This window comes from Alexandromys fortis, unplaced genomic scaffold, assembly GCF_014885135.2.
Source record: "Alexandromys fortis isolate MF-2015 unplaced genomic scaffold, M_Fortis_MF-2015_v1.1 scaffold_271, whole genome shotgun sequence".
Taxonomy (NCBI): Eukaryota; Metazoa; Chordata; class Mammalia; order Rodentia; family Cricetidae; genus Alexandromys; species Alexandromys fortis.
Window position 1 is genome coordinate 194116 of NW_026068156.1, and position 19467 is coordinate 213582.

At 46.7% G+C, this 19467-nt stretch overlaps 1 protein-coding gene and 1 pseudogene across 3 annotated transcripts in view; one reads left to right on the forward strand and one right to left on the reverse strand.

The window, feature by feature from the left end:
- The window catches only part of Insr (insulin receptor), a 144487-nt gene extending 125319 nt beyond the window's left edge, over positions 1 to 19168 (reverse strand). For all 3 annotated transcript variants that reach the window (XM_050127343.1, XM_050127342.1, XM_050127341.1), the window contains exon 1: positions 18556 to 19168. In XM_050127343.1, the coding sequence (XP_049983300.1) occupies positions 18556 to 18649 (94 nt within the window). In that variant the 5' untranslated portion in view covers positions 18650 to 19168. The remainder of the gene's footprint in view (positions 1 to 18555) is intronic.
- LOC126491649 (uncharacterized) lies at positions 1825 to 1920 on the forward strand (annotated as a pseudogene).
- Positions 19169 to 19467: the final 299 nt, after the last annotated feature.

Sequence of the window (19467 nt, forward strand, 5' to 3'; positions counted from 1 at the left end):
CAGAAGGCCCCCTGCAGTGGTGAAGCCTGGGCTGGGAGACAGCTTTGAAGAGACCAGTACACCAGCTCAAATTCCACATAGTCGCACCAAGCAGATCTGAGGTTCCTGACAACTCAATGGTTTTCAAGCATGGACATATTGACAGGCAGAGACCCATAGACATACTGTGTCAATGTTACTCTTGATTGACAAGTGGACAGGATCTAGAAGCACACGGGGGACAAGCCTGTGTTGTGAGGAAGTCTCTACACTGGGTTAACTGAAATAGGAAGACCTACCCTGAAAGTAGGCAGTGCCATTCCACGGGCTGGGCTCCTGGACTAAATAGAGAGCAAGCAGTGTTACAAAAACTTAGTCAAGGGCTAGGGAAACAGCTCAGGGGTAACACACTTGTCCTGCAAATGTGAGGAGCAGAGATTTGATCCCAGCACTCACAAAAATGATAGGCAGGTATAACAACCTGCCTATAATCCCAGCACTTGGGAGATGAAGAGGAGGAGGCCCAGAACAAGCTGGCTTGATAAACTAGACATGCAATATCGGCCTCTGCTCTCCACACATTTGCACAGATACATGCACTCACACATGCTAACATGCATGTACATATCTTTTGCACAGATGCAAAAGAGAAAAAGGCTTAGTAAAGTCCTTGCTAAACAAACATGAACAGCTGTGTTCCATCCTCAAAACCCGCATATAAAAAGCAAGCACAGATGCATACACGTGAGAGTTCTAGTGCTGGGGAGACAGACACAGGAAGATCCTGGAGGCCCACAGGCACGCCAGCCTACCTTAAACAGTGAGCTCCAGGTTCAATGAGACCCTGCCTCAAAATAACAAGGTGGACAGCACCTGAAGAATGACACAAGGATGGTCTCTGGTATATTGCTGTAATAACGGCACAAGTGCTTTGGGAGTAACCAACCACTATCTGAATAGATTTAAGGCCCACTCCATAAGATGGAATCCATACCTGAGACTAGATAGAGCACAGTCCCAGGGAAAATTTAATAAATAATTCTGCTAAAGGAATACAGCAATAAAATCACTCCTATAACACACTCAGTGCCTTACTCAGCCATCATCAGAGAAATTTCCTCTTGCAGTAGATGGGAGACCGGCAACTAGACAATGTGTAGAGACTGAGGACACTTGGAACACTCAGTCCTAAATGGGATGTCACACCCCTCCCCACAGGAATCAGGAAGCTAAGCAGAAGAGAGCACAAAAAGACTGTAGGAGTCAAGAGGTGATGGACAACTCCAAGAAAACAGTGTCTTCCAAACACAATAGGACAGGAGAACACATAAACTCTCAGAGACCATAGCAATATGCACAGGGCCTACACAGGTTCAATCCAGACTGAGTCCCAGCACTGAGAGGGGGAACTGGAAACAGGCTCCTACTTCTAACCAGGAAAAAAGTCATCAGCAATTGATGCACCCACTGACAAAGGAAAAACGAGTTATCCCTGGTGGATTATCACTGAGTATATTAACCACACTTCAGGGTACGTCTCATGCCCAGGAGTAGTTGGCCAACACAAAACAAACTCAAAGGTATTTTTGTAAACTTTTTTTTTATTTGTCTCTTTGCTTTGTTTGGGCATTTTCTCTCTTACTGGTCTTTAGTTTGTTTATTTTGACTTTCATTTTTCTGTTTTTGTGGGGTTTGTTGGAGAAGTTATTTTTTGTTTGGTTTTGGTCTGTTTTTTAAAGAGAAAAAACATGAAGTTGAGTGGGGGGGTCAGAGGTGGGAAGGATCTGGTAGAAACTTTAAGGAAAAATCATGATCAAAATATATTGAGTTAAAATTTTTTTCGTTGTGCTCGCTTCGGCAGCACATATACTAAAATTGGAAAGATAAAATTGGCCCTTGCGCAAGGATGACACGCAAATTCATGAAGCATTCCATATTTTTAAAAAATGGAGTACAGACCTAAACAGAGAACTCTCAACAGAGGAATCTAAAATGGCTGAAATACACTTATGGAAATGCTCAACATCCTTAGTCATCAGAGAAATACAAATCAAAATAACTCTGAGATTCCATCTTACATCTGTAAGAATAGCCAAGATCAAAAACACTGATGACAACTTATGCTGGAGAGGTTGTGGGGAAAGGGGAACACTTCTGCATTGCCGGTGAGAATGCAAGCTGGTACAACCCCTTTGGATGTCAGTGGGGCAATTTCTCAGAAAATTAGGAAACAACCTTCCTCAAGACCCAGTAATACCAATTTTGGGTATATATCCAAAGGATGCTCAATCATGCCACAAGGACATGTGCTCAACTGTGTTCATAGCAGTATTGTTTGTCATAGCCAGAACCTGGAAACAACCTAAATGCCCCTCGACTGAAGAATGGATAAGAAAAATGAGGTATGTTTACATAATGGAGTACTACACAGCAGAAAAAAGTAATGACATCTTGAATTTTGCAGGAAAATGGATGGAGCTAGAAAACATTATTTTGAGTGAGGTAACCCAGACACAGAAAGACAATTATCACATGTACTCACTCATAGGTGGTTTTTAAACATAAAGCAAAGAAAACCAGCCTACAAACCACAATCCCAGAGAACTTAGACAACATTGAGGACCCTGAGAGAGACATACATAGATCTAATCTACATGGGAAGTAGAAAGTAGAAAAAGACAAGGTCTCCTGATCAAATTGGGAGCATGGGGACCTTGGGGGAGGGTTGAAGGGGGAAGGGGGTGGTAGGGAGGGGAGCAGAGAAAAATGTAGAGCTCAATAAAAATCAATATAAAAAACTTTTTTTTGTTTAGAAAAAAGCACCCTCTGGGTTCCACATACACATGTGTGCACATGAACACACACACACACATGCATATATAAAGATCACACAATCCCACTCCTGTGCACCCAAGAGAAAAGAAAATGCATGTTCACACAAAGAACTTGCATGCAAATGTGCACAGCAGAATTTTTCATACTAGCCAAAGACTGGATAGCACCTAAATGCCACTAAGGGACTCATGTATGTGGCATGTCCATTCAAAAGGAATATTAATCGGCAATAAAGAGGACTAAAGTTCCGAAGGGCACTACCCTGTGAATGAACCTTTAAAAACATCATACACTTGATGGAAGAACTGGGTCCTAAAGACCGTAGATCTATTTATATAAAGTGTCCAGAAGAAGCCAATCCCAGAGAATCAGGACGTGGACAAGTGGCTGCAGGAGCCAGGGAGGGAGCCAAGGGGCCAGCAATTCTTTGAAGGACAGGAAACCGTTGAAACACAGAGTGCAGGGACTGTTGCACAATCCTGTGACTACACTCAAAACCACCAGAGCCCGTGCTTGAGCTGGAAGAACTATATAGCACACAAACTTACCTTACTATAAATAAACATTAAAAGGATCTAATTGCAGGGGCAATAAAGAAGCACTTTGCTGTTTTAATCTCTCTGTAAATCTAACTCTTAACTCATTAAAGCCTGATGTGTCCCTGTGAGGTGAAAACAATAGAGCAATTTACTGTTGGAACAGAAAAAATATCCAGAAGATGTCTGAACCAGCATCAGAAATTCTTGTAGGAATTCCAGCAGATTCAGCCCCAACTCTGCCCCTGAGGGTGGGAATGATACTTCACCGTTTAATAAGGGCCTGGAGAAGGCTCAGCAGTGAAGAACACTAGCTGCTCTTGCAGAGGCAGGACTTGGTGTGATTCCCAGCACCCACGTGGCAGCTCTGTAACTCCAGTCCCAGAGGATCCAACGCCCTCTTCTGACCTCCACAGGCACTAGGCACACACAGGGTGCACAGATAAACATGCAGGCAAACCACTCACGAACATAAATCAAACCTACGTAAACTGTAAGTGATTCACAAGGAGGTAGAGAAGGCAGGCAGTAGGAAGGTCCTATTGGCAGCTACAGTTCTCCCAGCCTTTGACCATCATTTGCTCATGCTTACCTCTCTACTCCCTGGTTGTTTGATGATGTTGTTTTCTTTTGCAGTCAGTCTTTGAGACTAGGTCTTGTTATGTAGCCCAGGCTAGCCTTGAATTCAAAATCCTCCTAGCTCAGTCTCCTCAGAGGTAGGGTGACAGTTATGGTGTCAAACCCACCCAGTTTTTTTTTCCTTAAAATTATTGTTTCTGCTGTTGATAATGATGATACTGAGATAGAGTTTCATAAAGCTGTCAGGCTGGCCTCAAACTTTCTACAAAGCCAAAGATGGCCTTCCACTCCTGATCCTAGAATACAATGATGTCTTAGATGCCACCCCAAGCACCACATCAACTGGGCACAGTGGTACATGCAAGTTATCCCAGCACTCAGGAGGGGGACAGGAGGGGCACGGATTCAAGCACTCAGGGCTTCCTGCTACACAGTGAAATCCAGACAAGCCTGAGCTACAGGAGACCCAGTGACAAAAATAAAAAAGCAAATAAATGCACACCTAGGACTACGGAAAGAGCTCAGTGGGTAAAGCGCATACAGCACGGGCTTGAGTAGCCCATACCCACATAAAAGTCAGACATGGCAGCACATGCCTGTGGTCCCAGCACTGGGAAAACAGAGAGGCATGTCACAGAGGGTCACTGGGCAGTCAAACCTAACTGAAACAGTTAGTTCTAAGCTCGTGTCAAAAATAAAGTGGAAAGTGATTCTAGAGAAGATATCCTGTTGTCAACCTCTGACCTCCACACACACACACGCATGTACTCACACATACAAAGACTACACACAGCATACTGAAGAAAAAAAGAAAAGCTGAAGAGATGGCTTGGTCCTGCAGAGGATCTAAGTTTGATTCCCAGCACCCTTGTTAGGTGGCTCACAGCCAGCTATGACTCTAGCTCCAAGGGAGAGCCCAACACCTCCAACCTCCCAGGGCAGCTGCACACACGGCCACGTGCCCAAAAGGAAGCACACTGTATAAACTAACAACATGACCGCCCGTAGCACAGCTGAGGGCAAGGTTTTTACTGTAGGTAAGAGAGAGAGAGAGCAGCCAGAAGTGTCTGGAAGAGAGAAAGTAGCGGACACACACACACACACAGACATAGAGAGGACAGTGTAAGAGGATGACAGTTTAGGCAAAGGAGAAATCCAAACAGACCAGGAGAGGGCAAAAGAGAAGAGCAAGAGAGAGCATAGGGAAGTAGCAGGGTTATAAGAACGCACTGCTGCGGGGTGGAAAGCTCAGGAGCTGCAGAAGGTGAGAGAGCTGGGTACCTGTGATACTGAAGGAGCCTGAAGGCCAGCATGCACTTTGGTTTGCTGGTAGGGACCACAGCCATTTGCCCCTCCGCCAGTGGTTAAGGGAAATGGCTCCTTTTGATACGGGTAGGCAGCATCACAAGTTCCTGAGGACCGCTGGCTTTTGTCTAGCCACCAGAATTTGGAGAAACAGTTTCTCTGGTCCTGATACATATAATTTAACTTTTTTTAGTTAAACTTTTTTATTTAAGAGCTAAAACCATGGCTCAGTGGGTAAAGGTGAGCTGCCGAGCCTGATGAGCAGAGTCCCATTCCCAGGAACCACATGGTGAAGGGAGAAGTGATGCCTCCACTGTCCTCTGACTTCCACATGAACACATACACATACAGAAGTAAATAAAATAAAATTTAAAAAAAAAAACAATGACAAAATATAATCTGGGCAGTTTCAAGTACCCAAGACTGTGGATAGGGGCTGCCAAAATGGACTGAGGCAAAGACGAAAACGTGTGCCAGCACGCACAGCAGGCCTCACTGAAGATGCTGTCCTCTGTCGCTCTGCACAGCAGCAACTCCTGTGAAACTGAGGCTCAATATTTCAGGTGACCTTGGCTGCTGGCCAGTGAGCTCCCAGGACCACCAGGCTCTCCCATGCCCTGCTGTTGTATGGATATGGAGATGTGAACTGGGGCCTTCCCAGTTAAGGGCAAGCTCTCATCCACTAGGCCGCTCACCCAGCCCTCAAAACAGAATGCTTCACTGGAAAGAACTGACCCCAGTTTCAGGAGCCTGAGAACTCTACAAGGAGGAAAAACTAGCACCAGAGCCATATTGGAAGTGATGTACTGGGAGGAACGAGGAAGGCAGTGCTCAGCCCGCAGATTCCCAGTGTTGTCCTATGCTCGGAATTTTCTAGTGTCTCTGCTTTCAACAATCACATCCCTGTCCCTTAGTCACAGATGTCTTCAGAACCATCCCTGGTCCCCTATTCTGGGGCCCTGGTTGTTCCCTTCTGAATTCTTTCTAGTAGTAAAACTTTCTCCTGAGCCAGCAAGATAGCTCAATGGGTACAGGAGCTTGTCACCACATCTGACAACCTGAGCTCAAGCCCCAGGCCAGGCATAATGGAAGGAAGGAACCAACTCCTACAGCTGTCCTCTGACCTCTGCCTGTGTATCTTACACACACACACACACACTACATAAATAAATATAATACAACTTAAAGAGAGATAGATACTGCCTTTCAAGCTACATGCTTCATGTGTTATGAAAGATAATTCGAGGTTTTGTTCAACTACCTAGAGATGGTCCCCACACCTTGCAGGGCAGGTGGGGAAGGGTATGACATAAAAACGGGATCTGTGTGAATGGATGTGATAGAATACTCTAAAAAGATACCAAGAAGCTCCCATCAGTGACACAGGAAGATCTCCAAGACATGTCGATCAGAGCAAGGCACAAGGAATCTAACATCACCTGCGTGTATGGTAAATAATGAGATGTGTAGTTTACTATGCTAAGAGTATCCCCCAAAAAGCTAATCAATGCTCCGATCTCCATCTTCCAGTGCTGGAGACACCGATGCACACTGCCTCTTGTTTGGTTTCTCCTTCTGTTTTGTTTTACATGAATGTTGATGATCTGAACTCTGGTCCTCACACTTGCATAGCAAATTATCTTACCAACAGCCATTGCCTGGGAAAAAGTTTTCACTACCAAAACTCTTTCTACTTGTGAGCTTGGGCTCTAGGCTGATATGGGAGTGTCATATATCAATCTGTTGATTTCATTGGTTAATTAATAAAGAAACTGCTTGGCCTGATAGGTTAGAACATAGGTGGGTGGAGTAAACAGAACAGAATGCTGGGAAGAAGGAAAGTGAAGCAGGCGCCATGCCTCTCCTCTCCAGGGCAGACGCGATGAAGCTCCAGCCCAAGATGGACATATGCTAGAATCTTCCTGGTAAGATGGGTTAGTCAAGATGTGAGAGTTAGACAGTAAGAGGCTAGAGCTAATGGGCCAAGCAGTGTTTAAATGAATACACTTTGTGTGTTGTTATTTTGGGGCCGGGAGCCGGGCGGCAGGAAAGCGGGCTCACAGCTCCTCTCTACACTAGGCTATGTGAGTTCAGCACTTTTCACGTGGCGGTCAAGGGAACAATTACTGTGTTCAAGTCCCAGTTCTGCCTTTTCCCAGATATGTGGTCATAAGCAAGCCCTATTTCCTCTTCTGAGCAACTCATGAGTCATGAGCCCAGGAAAGAAAATGATATTACCTGGACGCAAAATATGGCGGTTAATTTTTGCTTTGTTTTTCATTTTCATGTGTATTTGTATACAGTAAGCATGTGTATGTATTGCACGCATGTTTATGTGTGAGGAGTTACGTGTACATGTGGAAGCCTAAGGTTGACGTCAGAAATAAAAACTGACCTCTCTTCCAGCTTACTCATTGAGGCAGGGTCTGTCAATCAAACCCAGGCTGGATGACATGGTTGCCTTCTCTCTGCCTTCCCAGAATGGAATGACTAGAGAGCACCTTGAGTTTCTGAGCCTTCTGGGGATCCGATTATCTGGTCTTCATGCCTGCTTTCATAGGTGTTTTAAGCAGTGACCCATCTTCCCAAGCCCTGAGATGGTTGATTTTTACCTGTTAATTGGATGGGCTTTAGAATCACCACAAAAAGAAATGCCTAGGCACATCTGTGAAGCAGTTTCTAGACTGGGTTAACTGAGGTGGAAGACCCATGCTAATATGAGCAGCAGCATCCCAGGGGCTGGATCCTGGACTGAATGAGAAGGAGCAGCTGAGCACTAGCATCTGACTCTCTCTTACTTCCTGGCTGTGGATGCAGTGTGACCGCTACCTCAAGCTCCTGCTGCCACGCCTTCCCGGCCATGATGGACTGTGAGCCAAAATACTCCCCTCATCCTTCCTTAAGTCACTTTCCTCAAATGACTCATGGCAGCAATGAGGCAGGTGACTGAGACACACAGATGGAGGGCTCCTCTTTTATTATCAACAGAGAAAAGGAAAAGCAACAAGGACAAGCATAAGGTGAGAGAGTGAGGACAGGCCTTTCCCGCCCAGGCCTTCAGACTTCTGCAAATTCCTCACCCAGCTGTTGTGCATGCAGACTCGTGCACCCAGAGGACCTCTCAAAGCAAACAAGAGCCAGCAAGTGGCTCCAAGGGTGTCCCTCAGAACTTCTCCTGGAGGCTGGGGAGATGGCTCAGTGGGTGTCCTATTTTCATTCCCGATGCTATTATAAAAGATCTTGAAAAAAGCAGCTTAGGGCACAGAAAGGGTTTATTTCAGCTTACAACTCCAGGTTAGAGGTCATCCATGCAGGAAGGAGCTCAAGGCAGGAACTTCAAACAGCTTACATGTGCTTGCTCAATTCCACCTGTCTTACACAGTTTAGGACCCCTGCTAGGGAATGAAGTCACCCACAGTGGATGGGTCTTCCCACAGCAATAAATTTAAAACAATCCCCTCCCACATAGGCTCCCCAGGCCAGCCCAAGGCAGACAGTTCCTCCTTGAGACTCTTCCCAAGTGACTCTGAGTTGTGTCAGGGTGACAATTAAAGCTATCTGTCATAAGCAGTAAAGCACTTTCCCTGAAGTGTGAAGACCAGAGTTCAAATCTCCAGCACCTATTTAAATTGTGGATGGGCAAAGTGGCCTCCTACAATCTCCAGAGGTCCAAGGAAATATCACAAGAGGGGCTCACAGCCAGCTGGCTAGCTAGACTAGCCAAATCAGCCAGTTTTGGGGTCAAATGACAGACACTGTACCAATATGAACAACAGAACAACTGACATCAAAATCTGGCCTGCACACACATGCCCATATGCACATAAACACATACACAAGTACGCAATGCATATTCAAAACCCTAAAGAATTCCCTCACCTCAGAGGCAGAAGACAGATGCTCAACCCTCCACAGGGACAGGTTTAGGATGCCAAAAGTCTAGATAGATCTTCGGATTCTGTAGAACTCACATCTACCAGGGAAGACAGGATCAACAAAACAGTATTCCACAATGTAGACATGCATGCAGGCAGTCGTGCACGTGCACGTGCACGTACACACACACACACACACACACACACACACTACTAGTAACTACTAACAGGCCCAGTGTTGAGGTTGTTTGTTCCTTCCTGTCCCAGTGTCACCTTCTCTCACTCTGGACCAGTCAACACAGCTTATAGAAGCACCAACCCTTTCCACATTCCCACAAAAGCAAAAGAAAGACTTTTAGCACAAGTCTCTCTGCACTGCAATGGAGCTGGAAGCCAAGCTATGCCCTTCAGCAGGCAGACCAGAAAATGTCCACCATTGGAAACAAAACAGATGTCTAAACACTCAGAATTGTGAGCTGGCAAAATGGCTCAGGGAGTACAGGTGCTTGCCACCAAGTGTGATCACCTCGTTTTGAACTCCTGGACCCACAGTGGTGAAAGGAAAGAATGAACTCCTGTAAGTTGCCCTCTGACCTCCACAAGCACCCAGATGCACAAAATAAATAAATGTTTAAAAGTTTTTTAAACTAGTTTGTTAAACAAAGAAAGCAAAGTACTCCCTAGCTGGGTCCAACCTGTTCAAGGGAACTCAAGCCAGGAGTGGCCCAGGCCACTGAGTGAACTGTCCAGAAGGTATAACCAAGAATCTGCACAAGGATGAAAATATTAGCAAAAACAATTGTTTGCATTCCCAAAGAACTCTAGATAGGAAACTGACCAGCCAAACTGTACATAGTCATGGGGGACACCTACGGCCAATTGCTCTAGTTCTTTTCCGTGGAACACTCGTGACTGCCCACAATCATTTATTTATTTATTTACTTTTGAGATAAGGTCTCAGGTAGCCCAAACTGGCCTAAAACTCACCATGTAGCCAAGGACAACAAACGCTTCACATCCTCCTGCCTCCACGTCCTCTGTGCTGGCACGGCAGGTGTAGATCTTGCTCATACGGTACTGGGGATTGAACCCAAATGCATGCCAGGCAAGCATTCTACCCACTGAGCACAGCCCCAGCTCAACTCTGACTCTATCACAGGCAGTCCATCAACTGATTTCCCACTTCCTCCCCATCACAATCCCCTATATAAACATACACCACACACACATCACACACAGATAGACACACTACATACACAGATACATAGCACACACACACAGGCATGCGTGCACAAACACCACATACTTCTTAATCTACGCTCCATACATGAGAGAGATTATGAGGTGGGTGGTGTTTGTCTTTCTGAACCTGGCTTGTTTCCCTTAACATAATGATCTCTAGTTATATCCATCTTCCTGAAAGTGCCATGATTACATTTTTCTTCAAGGATGCCTCAAATTCCAATTTACAGACCGTATCTTCTTTGTCCATTGTCAATGGACATCTAGGCTGGTTCTCAATCTTGACTTTTATGCATAGTGTAGCAAGGAACACAAATGGCCAAGTGTCTCTGAGCACAGAGCCTCCCAAAGTGACACACAGCCTTCATGCCTCAGGGATAAAATTTGGTACCTTCAAAATATGCAAAGGGGTAATGTTAAGTAGCCAGATCACCAACAAAATATACAAAAATGAGCAAACAGGAAGCTAAATATGCCACACAGAGAATAGACAGTTATAGGCTCCAGATGGAATTTAGTAGGTAAAGTACTTGCCTAGCATGTACAAAACCCTGGGATCCATCCCCAACATAAACCTGGTGTGCAAGTGTATCTGTAATCCCAGCACTCAGCATGTAGAGGCAGGAGAATCAGGAGTTCAAGACCAGCCTTAGCTACATAGTGAATTTGAAGATAGCCTGAACTACATGAGATACTGCCTCAAAAGGAGAAACACATACACACACACACACACACACACACACACATTCACACGGCGAAAAACACACTTGCAATGATCTCAAGTTATGAACACGGCATAAACTGATCAGCTTAGTGTTGAAGCTGCACTGTTACCTTGCTGGTCTGTAAATTCAAAGCTCCAGCTTTCTGAGTATCCTCAAATAACCACAAGTGTGTCACAAGAATTAATCTAGAGGTTCCAAATAAATTTCAGCAACTAAGCAGCTTTATAAATCCCAGGGCTTGGGGTTAAGAGGACCAAACATTTCAGTTTTAAGAATTTATCCATCTAATTATAGGACTTTTTCTTTCATTATGGAAAAAAAAAAGATTACAAGGATGGAGGTATGCCATCAGAGAGGTAGCACATACCTGTTATCCCAGCAGAACAATCTCCACAAGTTCCAGGCCAGCCTGGGTTACATAGTGAATTTTTGCACTAAGAAATTTTTTGATTAATAAACTAACTAATTAAAAATAAAAACAGTAGTCAGGTGATGATGGTGCACTCCTTTAATCCCAGCACTCAGGAGGCAGAAGCAGGCGGATCTCTATGAGTTTGAGGCCAGCCTGGTCTACAGAGCTAGTTCCAGGACAGGTTCTAAAACTACACATAGAAACACTGTCTCAAAAAAAAAAAAAAAAAAAAAAAAAGGATCACGTACTGGCTTTGTGGGAGCCTAGGCTGTTTGGATGCTCACCTTACTAGACCTGGAAGGAGGTGGGTGGTCCTCGGACTTCCCACAAGTCAGGGAACCCTCATTGCTCTTTGAGCTGATGAGGAGGGGGACTTTATCGGGGGAGGGGGAGGGAAATGGGAGGCAGTGGCGGGGAGGAGGCAGAAATCTTTAATAAATAAATAAATTTAAAAAAAGAATATAAAAAAACGGGAAAAAATACATACCTCTCTATAGGACATGGCTTAAAATCTAAAAACGAGACTGGAAAATGGCTGAGTGGCTAAGAGTGTGTACAGCTCTTGCAGACAACCAGGGTTCAGTTCCAGCACCCGTGGTGAGCAGCTCACAACTGCCTGGAACTCCAGCTCCAGGGAGACCGCATGCCCTCTACTGGTCTCCACAGGCACTGCACTCACATGCACAAACACACAAACAACACATAATTAAAAACAAAATCTTAAAAAAATAAAAGAATAGGTAACTATATAGAGAAATTAGATTTTGTAGTTGGCATGGACAGATCAGCAGGGGAGGAGAGAAACAGAACATAGTATAGATGGGGCTGAAGAGATGGCTCCTGCTCTTCCAGAGGTCCTGAGTTCAATTCCCAGCAACTACATGGTGGCTCATAACTATTTGTAGTAAGATCTGGCACCCTCTTCTGGCCTGCAGGCATACATGCAAACAGAACACTGTATATATAATAAATACATCTATTTATAAAAATCCTTAAAGAACATAGTATAGAGAAAGAAAGATAATTTTCTTTCTACCCTTTCAATTTTTAGCCAGGATGGAATTCTGGAATCCCGGGAGTGAGAGGGAAGGGCTGAGTGTTTGGGAAACTGTCTCAAAAAAAAAAAAAAAAAAAAACAGGATCACGTACTGGCTTTGTGGGTTATGCAGGAACAGGTCTACCTGTTCCTCACCAGGAAGAGGGGAGACTCGAGGGACAGCACTCCAGCTTACACAGAATCTTCAAACAGTGACAGTCATTTTTTAAAAAATTACATTTCTTTATTTTTAAGCTTTGGTTGGTTGGTTTGGGGGTGTTGCTTGTTTTTTGTTGTTTTGGGGAAGAGTTGGGGGTTTTTTGGATTTTGGTTGTTTGCTTTCTTTCTGGTTTATCTTTTTAGATAAGAACGCTGACTAGCCTGGAACTCACAGAGATCTGCTGGAGGTTAAAGGCAAGCAAGCAACATCACAACCAACTGTTGTTGTTTTAAGTATATGTGAGTCTATCTGTCTGTCTGTCTGTCTGTCTGTCTGTCTGTGCATTCCTTCAGTGACTCCTCCCTCCCCCCCCCCAGCTGGAGTTACAAACAGTTAAGACCCTCCTGACTTGGGTGTTGGGAACCAAACACAGGGCCTCTGGAAAAGCAACCCTTAACCACTGAGTCATCTCTCCAGACCTAACCTTCCCCCTTTGTTTTGAGACAGGTTCTCCCTATATATCCCAGGCTGGCCTTGACTCCCTGTGTAGCTAAGGATAACCTTAAGCTGATCCTTCTGTCTATACCTCCCCAGTGCTGGGGTTACCAGAGTATACGACCATGAAGGGTGCAAGCAGCACTATGGATAGAATCCAGGGCTTCATGCACACTCATGCCTAAGCAAACACCTTAACAACTGAGCCACATCCCCAGTCCCCAGGACAGTATTTTTTTAAAATGACTAGGGGAAAGGACTTTGAGTTCTCATGGTGGCAAGTTATGAGCAGGCAGACGAAGGACAGATAAATGCTAGATAGTAAAGTTTATTAAATAGGAGACTGGGGATGTAGCTCGACTGCTAGAGTGCTCGCCTGGCAAAGCAAAGCCCCGGATTCGATCCCCAGCTCTGCATAAACCAGGAGGGATGGTACAACCTGCCATGCCAGCACTCAGGAGGCAGAACCAAGAGGACTGAGAGTTGAACATTCTCTAAGCTACACAATGAATTTGAAGCCAGCCTGGGCCACATATGACCCTGTCTCCAAAACAGAAAAGAAGAAGTTAGAGGGGAAAGGGAGAAGAAGGAAGTGGAAAAGGAGATGAAGTAAAAAGAAGAAAGAGAAGAAAGGAGAGGGGGAAGAGGGAGAAAAGGGGGAACAGGAAGAGATTGAAGAAAGAAGGAGGGAGATGAGGGTAGAAGGTGGCACAGAGGGCTGGGGCGACAGCTCAATGGCAGGGCACTGTGTACCACGTTCAAGTTCCTCCTTCTAACCCCAGAACCAAAAAACAAACAAACAAAAAAAGCATGATCCAGAAAACCGTGGATGAAAGGCTGAAGTGTAAATATTTTTTGTTGTTGTTGTTACTACTTAACTCCCTAAGATTAGGGCATGAAAGTAGTCAAGAAGGAGTATACAAAGGTGTGTGGCCCTGTGCCAATAAAACTTTATTTACAAAACCAGTAAATTTAGCACAAGCACCACAGTTTACTAACCCCTTTTGTAGAAAAAGACTTAGACTAAATGGAACTGACACAGTGGGTCAGGAGAGGGGTGAAGGGCAGGCAGTCTACACACGGCACACGGATAAAGAAAAAGCTTACCCCAGCTGGAGGGGGGTGCAGAACACTGGAAAGCCAGCCACAAGGGAAAATGCCTTCCTTGGGCAAGGACTCTGCCAGGCCTATGATGACCAACAGACAAGACAGCAAGAGTGTGACAATATGTCCCTAAGGAGGATAGCAGAACTAGAGGTCAAAAGTGAAGATGGGTTTAGAGTATATTGAGTGTTTATAGGCTAAAGAGAGAAGGGCTACGGGGGAGTGGGGGGAGTGTAAAAGATTCAGAACAAGGAGAGGAGGAAAAAGCAAGGCCTCTTCAGGCAAGTGTTAGAGACAATCCGTCATGATTGGAGCTATTTTTCATTGTTACAACTTAAGAGACAGTCGGGTACCACTGGCATCAAGTTAGCAGAGACCAAGGGTGTCCACTAAACACATCAACAAAGCCAGGACAGCCCCTACAATCCAGAATAAGCCCACCCCAAGTTTTGAAGCCTGCTTTGGGTCTAGCAAGATGGCTCAGCAGGTGATCCCTAAGACACATGTAAAGTTGGATAGAAAGAACTGACTTCAGAAGGTTGTTCTCTGGCCTCCACATGCATGCCTGACACATAGGAGCATACACAAACACACATGTGCACACAGCATGCACTCAGGCATGCATACATATACAAAATAAAATAATTTGAAAATTAATTTTAAATTAGAATAATTAATAAGGTAGAAAGCAACTTAGGAAGATACCTGGTATTGGCCTCACTCACATCCACTCACCCACATGAACACATACACACACACACACACACACACACACACACCCCTCCAAAGGTAACCCAACAGATACCCCTAAAGCTCAGAAGGTTCCAATTGTTGCCATTGCACCCTGCCTTGTCCTTAACTTCACAGTCCTCAGAGGACTATCTCGGCTCAGAGCCAGCCTGATCAAAGAAGAAATGGAAGAGCTACCCACCGCTTAGCTGAGCCCAGCTACCAAGAGTCCACTGAAAGATGAACTGAGTACCCCGCCCTTAGGGACACCTCCCCCAAAAAAGACCCATTCCTTTCTTAAACACCACATAGGTCCTCATCACCACCGCCACCCCCCAATCCCAAGCATGATGGACCTTACAGATTCAAGTTCTAGAAAGTTCCTTGCCCCACACCAAGCCTCTAAGAGGCATCAGGACTAGTTTATTTAACAGAATTTTGTTAACGATTACCCCAAAGCAGGGGCGGGAGCTTCCAACCCAAAAGAGCAAGTGTTTGTTAAGAAATCCAGTACAAGGGCAAGCGAGATGGGTAACGGCACTTGCTGCCAAGCCTCATGACCTGCATCCAATTTACAGGACCCAGACTGGAAAGAGGGAACCGACTCCAGAGAGCTGTCCTCTGACCCCCACACTCAAGCTGTGATATACACATGTTGGCCCCACATATACACAATTATAATAAATAAAATTAAATTTCAAAAAAAGGAAACAAAAGAGCCGGACATAATGGCGTGACTTTAATCTTCACACTTTTGGGGCAGAGGCAGGCAGGTCTCTGAGTTAGAGAGCACCCTGGTCTACACAGGGAGTTCAAGACTACACAGTAAAACCCTGTCTCAAGATGAGTAATTAATTAATTAATTAATTTGATTAAAAAGAAAAGAAACAAAGAAACCCAGTAGACAGGCAGGGAACTGCCGCCCTGGCCAAGTGGCCTGTCGGCAGCCTTTATGAACCTGTCCTTTCTTCTCATGCAGAAACAGATGGCTACTGCTTTGAAGGCATGCGACAAGGACTCACAGAGATCATATTTACAAAGTATGGGGATTTTCCAGGAAATAAAGGATTTTTGTTATTCTTGTTGTTTGAGACAGGATCTCCTATAGCCCAGGCTGGCCTCGAACTCACTACCTCTGCCAGGATGACCTTGAACTCCTGATCCTCCGCCTCCACCTTCAGAGTCCAGTGACAACCTGTACGACTCCACATCTGGTTTACGCATGTTTAGAAATGAAACACCGGGGCTTCGTGCATGCTTGGGAAGCACATGCTAAGCAAGGGAGTGCCCTAATGGTACACACTTAACTGCATAGACTCCAATGTCTTCGTACCTGTATGCTATTGCAGAAAAAATACCTATATGTACCTGCAATGCACTAGGCACTACTCAGGCTCTGACATCAGTGAGGAACAAATACAAGGCCCTGTCCTTGTGAACACTGCCTGTGTACAAAGCCAGAGAAGCTCCATTTCCTGAGCACAGGAAGTACAGGCACAGATGAACAATTACCAAAAACGCAAAAACAGAACTCAAGGAACCAACTTGTGTGCCCAAGTGCACAGCGCTACACACACAAAGTAAGCCTACTTCCTTAAGGCAATTCCAAGGAGCCTCTGGGAGCAGCATAGGTGATCCCAGGAGCCTTGGGAAACAGCATAGAGGATCCCAAGGGCCTTGGGGAGCAAGATCGATGATCCCAAGAGCCTTGGGGAGCAGCATAGGTGATCCCAAAGAGCCGCAGGGAGTAGCATAGGTGTTAACAATTCTTGAATTTTCTTAATAAAAATCCAAACCATGGGCTGGGGAGATAGTTCAGTAAGTAAAAGTGCTTGCTGCTCAAGCATAAGGACTGGAGTTCAAATCCCCAACACCCGCATAAAAGCCAGCCCTTCAACACACATCTGTAACCCTAGTGATAAAAGAGGTGAGTGCAGGAGGAACCAGGGGCTCTCTGGCTAGTCAGCATAGCCAAATCTGCAAAGTCTAGGTTCATTGAGAGACCCTGTCTCAAAACATAAGGTTGAGGGTGACAGAGGCAAACACCTGGTGTCAACCTAGGGCCTCTGCAAACACACACACACAGGCACACTCATGCACACACACACACACGCCAATGGCCACTCTTCATTGAGCATCTCTGTATACTAGATCCAGATCTTCGGGGTCTCAAAGACATTAACTGGGTTAGCAGGTGACCCACTCAACAAACTCAGTCCAAACTGTTCAAGAATCTTGTGTGCATGCACACACGTGCACGGGCACACACATACACACCTCCCTCATTCACAAACTGCAGTTCCTCCCCTCACTGACTCCAAATGAACTGCTTTTCCTTCCTTCCTTGACCCCTTCCTCACTGTAATTAATTTCCTTTTGCAGAGGAATCTGAGCCAGTAACTCAAAAGATATTTTTCATTGCATGTGTTTTCAAACAGATCTAACATTGCCTGGGCTGGCCTCAAACTCAATATCTGGACTAGCCTTACACTCATCATCCTCCTACCTTGGCCATAACCAGACACAGAAAGCTAGTAAGGGCGACCTCAGAACACGTGAAGTAACACATCCTAAACATGCCTCACTTTAGCCCTCTCTGAAATGGGCGTGCAACAATTTTGGCCTCCAGGGGACACTGAGAGGTTCTAGAGAAATGAGCTAACGACCTGGAGGCTCATAATCATTCTAATTATAACCATCCCGAAAGCTGCCCCTACTGCTACTATGATTGCTGCGGGCCGAAGGTATGCAGAGTTTGCCACTAGACATCTGGAAGCAGAGAATTATAAACATAGCACCCAGGGGGCCGATTCTCCAACAAGTGTCCTCCATCAGTGAGGACACCCTGGCTTTGGCTTTAAACTTTTTAGGTGTTTGGCTTCCTAAATCTGTTGTAACCCTACTTTTTAAGGCGACCCCAAAGAGCACGGGGTGGGAGGGCAGGTTTGGGTTCAGAGAAAAGAGCAAACACGGTTGAGAGGCACAATGGGGACAGACACCCAAAGGCTGGGCGGGCACTAGGGCAAGGTTCCTCAGACCCGAGTTGGGTACACGCGGGGTGCAGAGCCACAAGTCCAGCGGGCAAAGGCCAAGGTCAGCTGGCTTCTGCAGGGCCAGAGCCACCAAATCCATTATTACCCCTTCCCCAGGGGAAAGACGATCAGTCTTTAGGTAGAGGACTCTACACAGATTAAGGGCGTCCTCAACCCTCAGTCCTTGGGGAAGGAGCTCTAAGTTGGCCCCGGGAGGGGGGGGGGATGTCCACAACACTTAATCCTTAGTGGAGGATCTATAGGTCTATATTGCTGGAATGGTGAGATGGGTGTCCGTAACCCTGGGTTCTTTGGGGGGGCGGGTGACTCTAATTTGTCTGGAGCGATGGAAGTGGTGTCCCCAACACTCAGTCCAAGGGAAGAGTTCTCTAGGTTGGCTGCCGCGGTGGGGAGGGGTGTCCCTGACCCTCACTCCTTACGGTGGGGGCTCCAAGTTGTCTGGCGCGATGGGGGGAGTGTCCCCGACACACTGATTTCACCCCAGACTTACCCTCGCCGGGGTACAGGTGGCCGGCTGCGCCCACCAGCAACGCGGCCACGGCCACCAGCAACGGCAAGGTCTCACGTCGTTTCCCGGAGCCCATGGCTGTAGGAGCGCAGGGACCCCGGCGATCAGAGCACGCCACGCCGTCCCGCTGGGGACATAGTCCGCGAGGAGGTCGCCGGAGAGGCTCTAGGGGCCACGCGCCCGTCTCTTCCACGCCGGTGGCTCGCGGGCCGCAGCTCTCCAGGCGAGAGGGCCCTGGGGACAGCCCCGGGAAGAGCACAGAGGCCTCAGCTTCAACCAACGAGGTGGCGCGGCCCGCAGACTACGGCCCCGGGTCACCCAGGCCCGGTCCCGTGCCTGCAATCGCAGGGTCCAGAGCTCACCGCCGTGCGCCCCCTTTCCAGGCCTCCTGTTTCTTCGCCCGGTGCAGCTCTGGGTGGGTCGCGTTCTGTGGAGTCTGAAACAGAGGGACGCGCGAACGGGCGGGCACCTGGGCTGGTGGCGGCGGCGGGAGCGAGGGCTCGACTCCGGCCCGTAAACAACGCGGCCCGTCAGCTGGGCCCCGCGCGGGCCGAGGGAAAAGGTGGCGCGGATTGAAGCTGGGAAGGGACTGTGCGCTCAAGTGAGGCCCGCGGAGGGGGGGGGGGCAAGTCAGCAGAGCGCCGGGAGGCGTGGCCAGAGCTTGCAATGCCACGCCTCCTCGCCTCCCCGTGTGGCGCCCCCAACTTTGGAGGCCCGGGGCGCACCTCAGATTCTCCCAACTCAGACACCCTAAACTGCCTATTTTAAAAAGGCTACGACTTAAAAGCTTGGAAATGTCCCCAGATATTAGTCTGACATGAATATCCTAAACAGCTCTGTGTCTCCCACGTCAGATCTCGGGAGCTGCCCAGCTCCGCGCCTGACTCGAAAGCC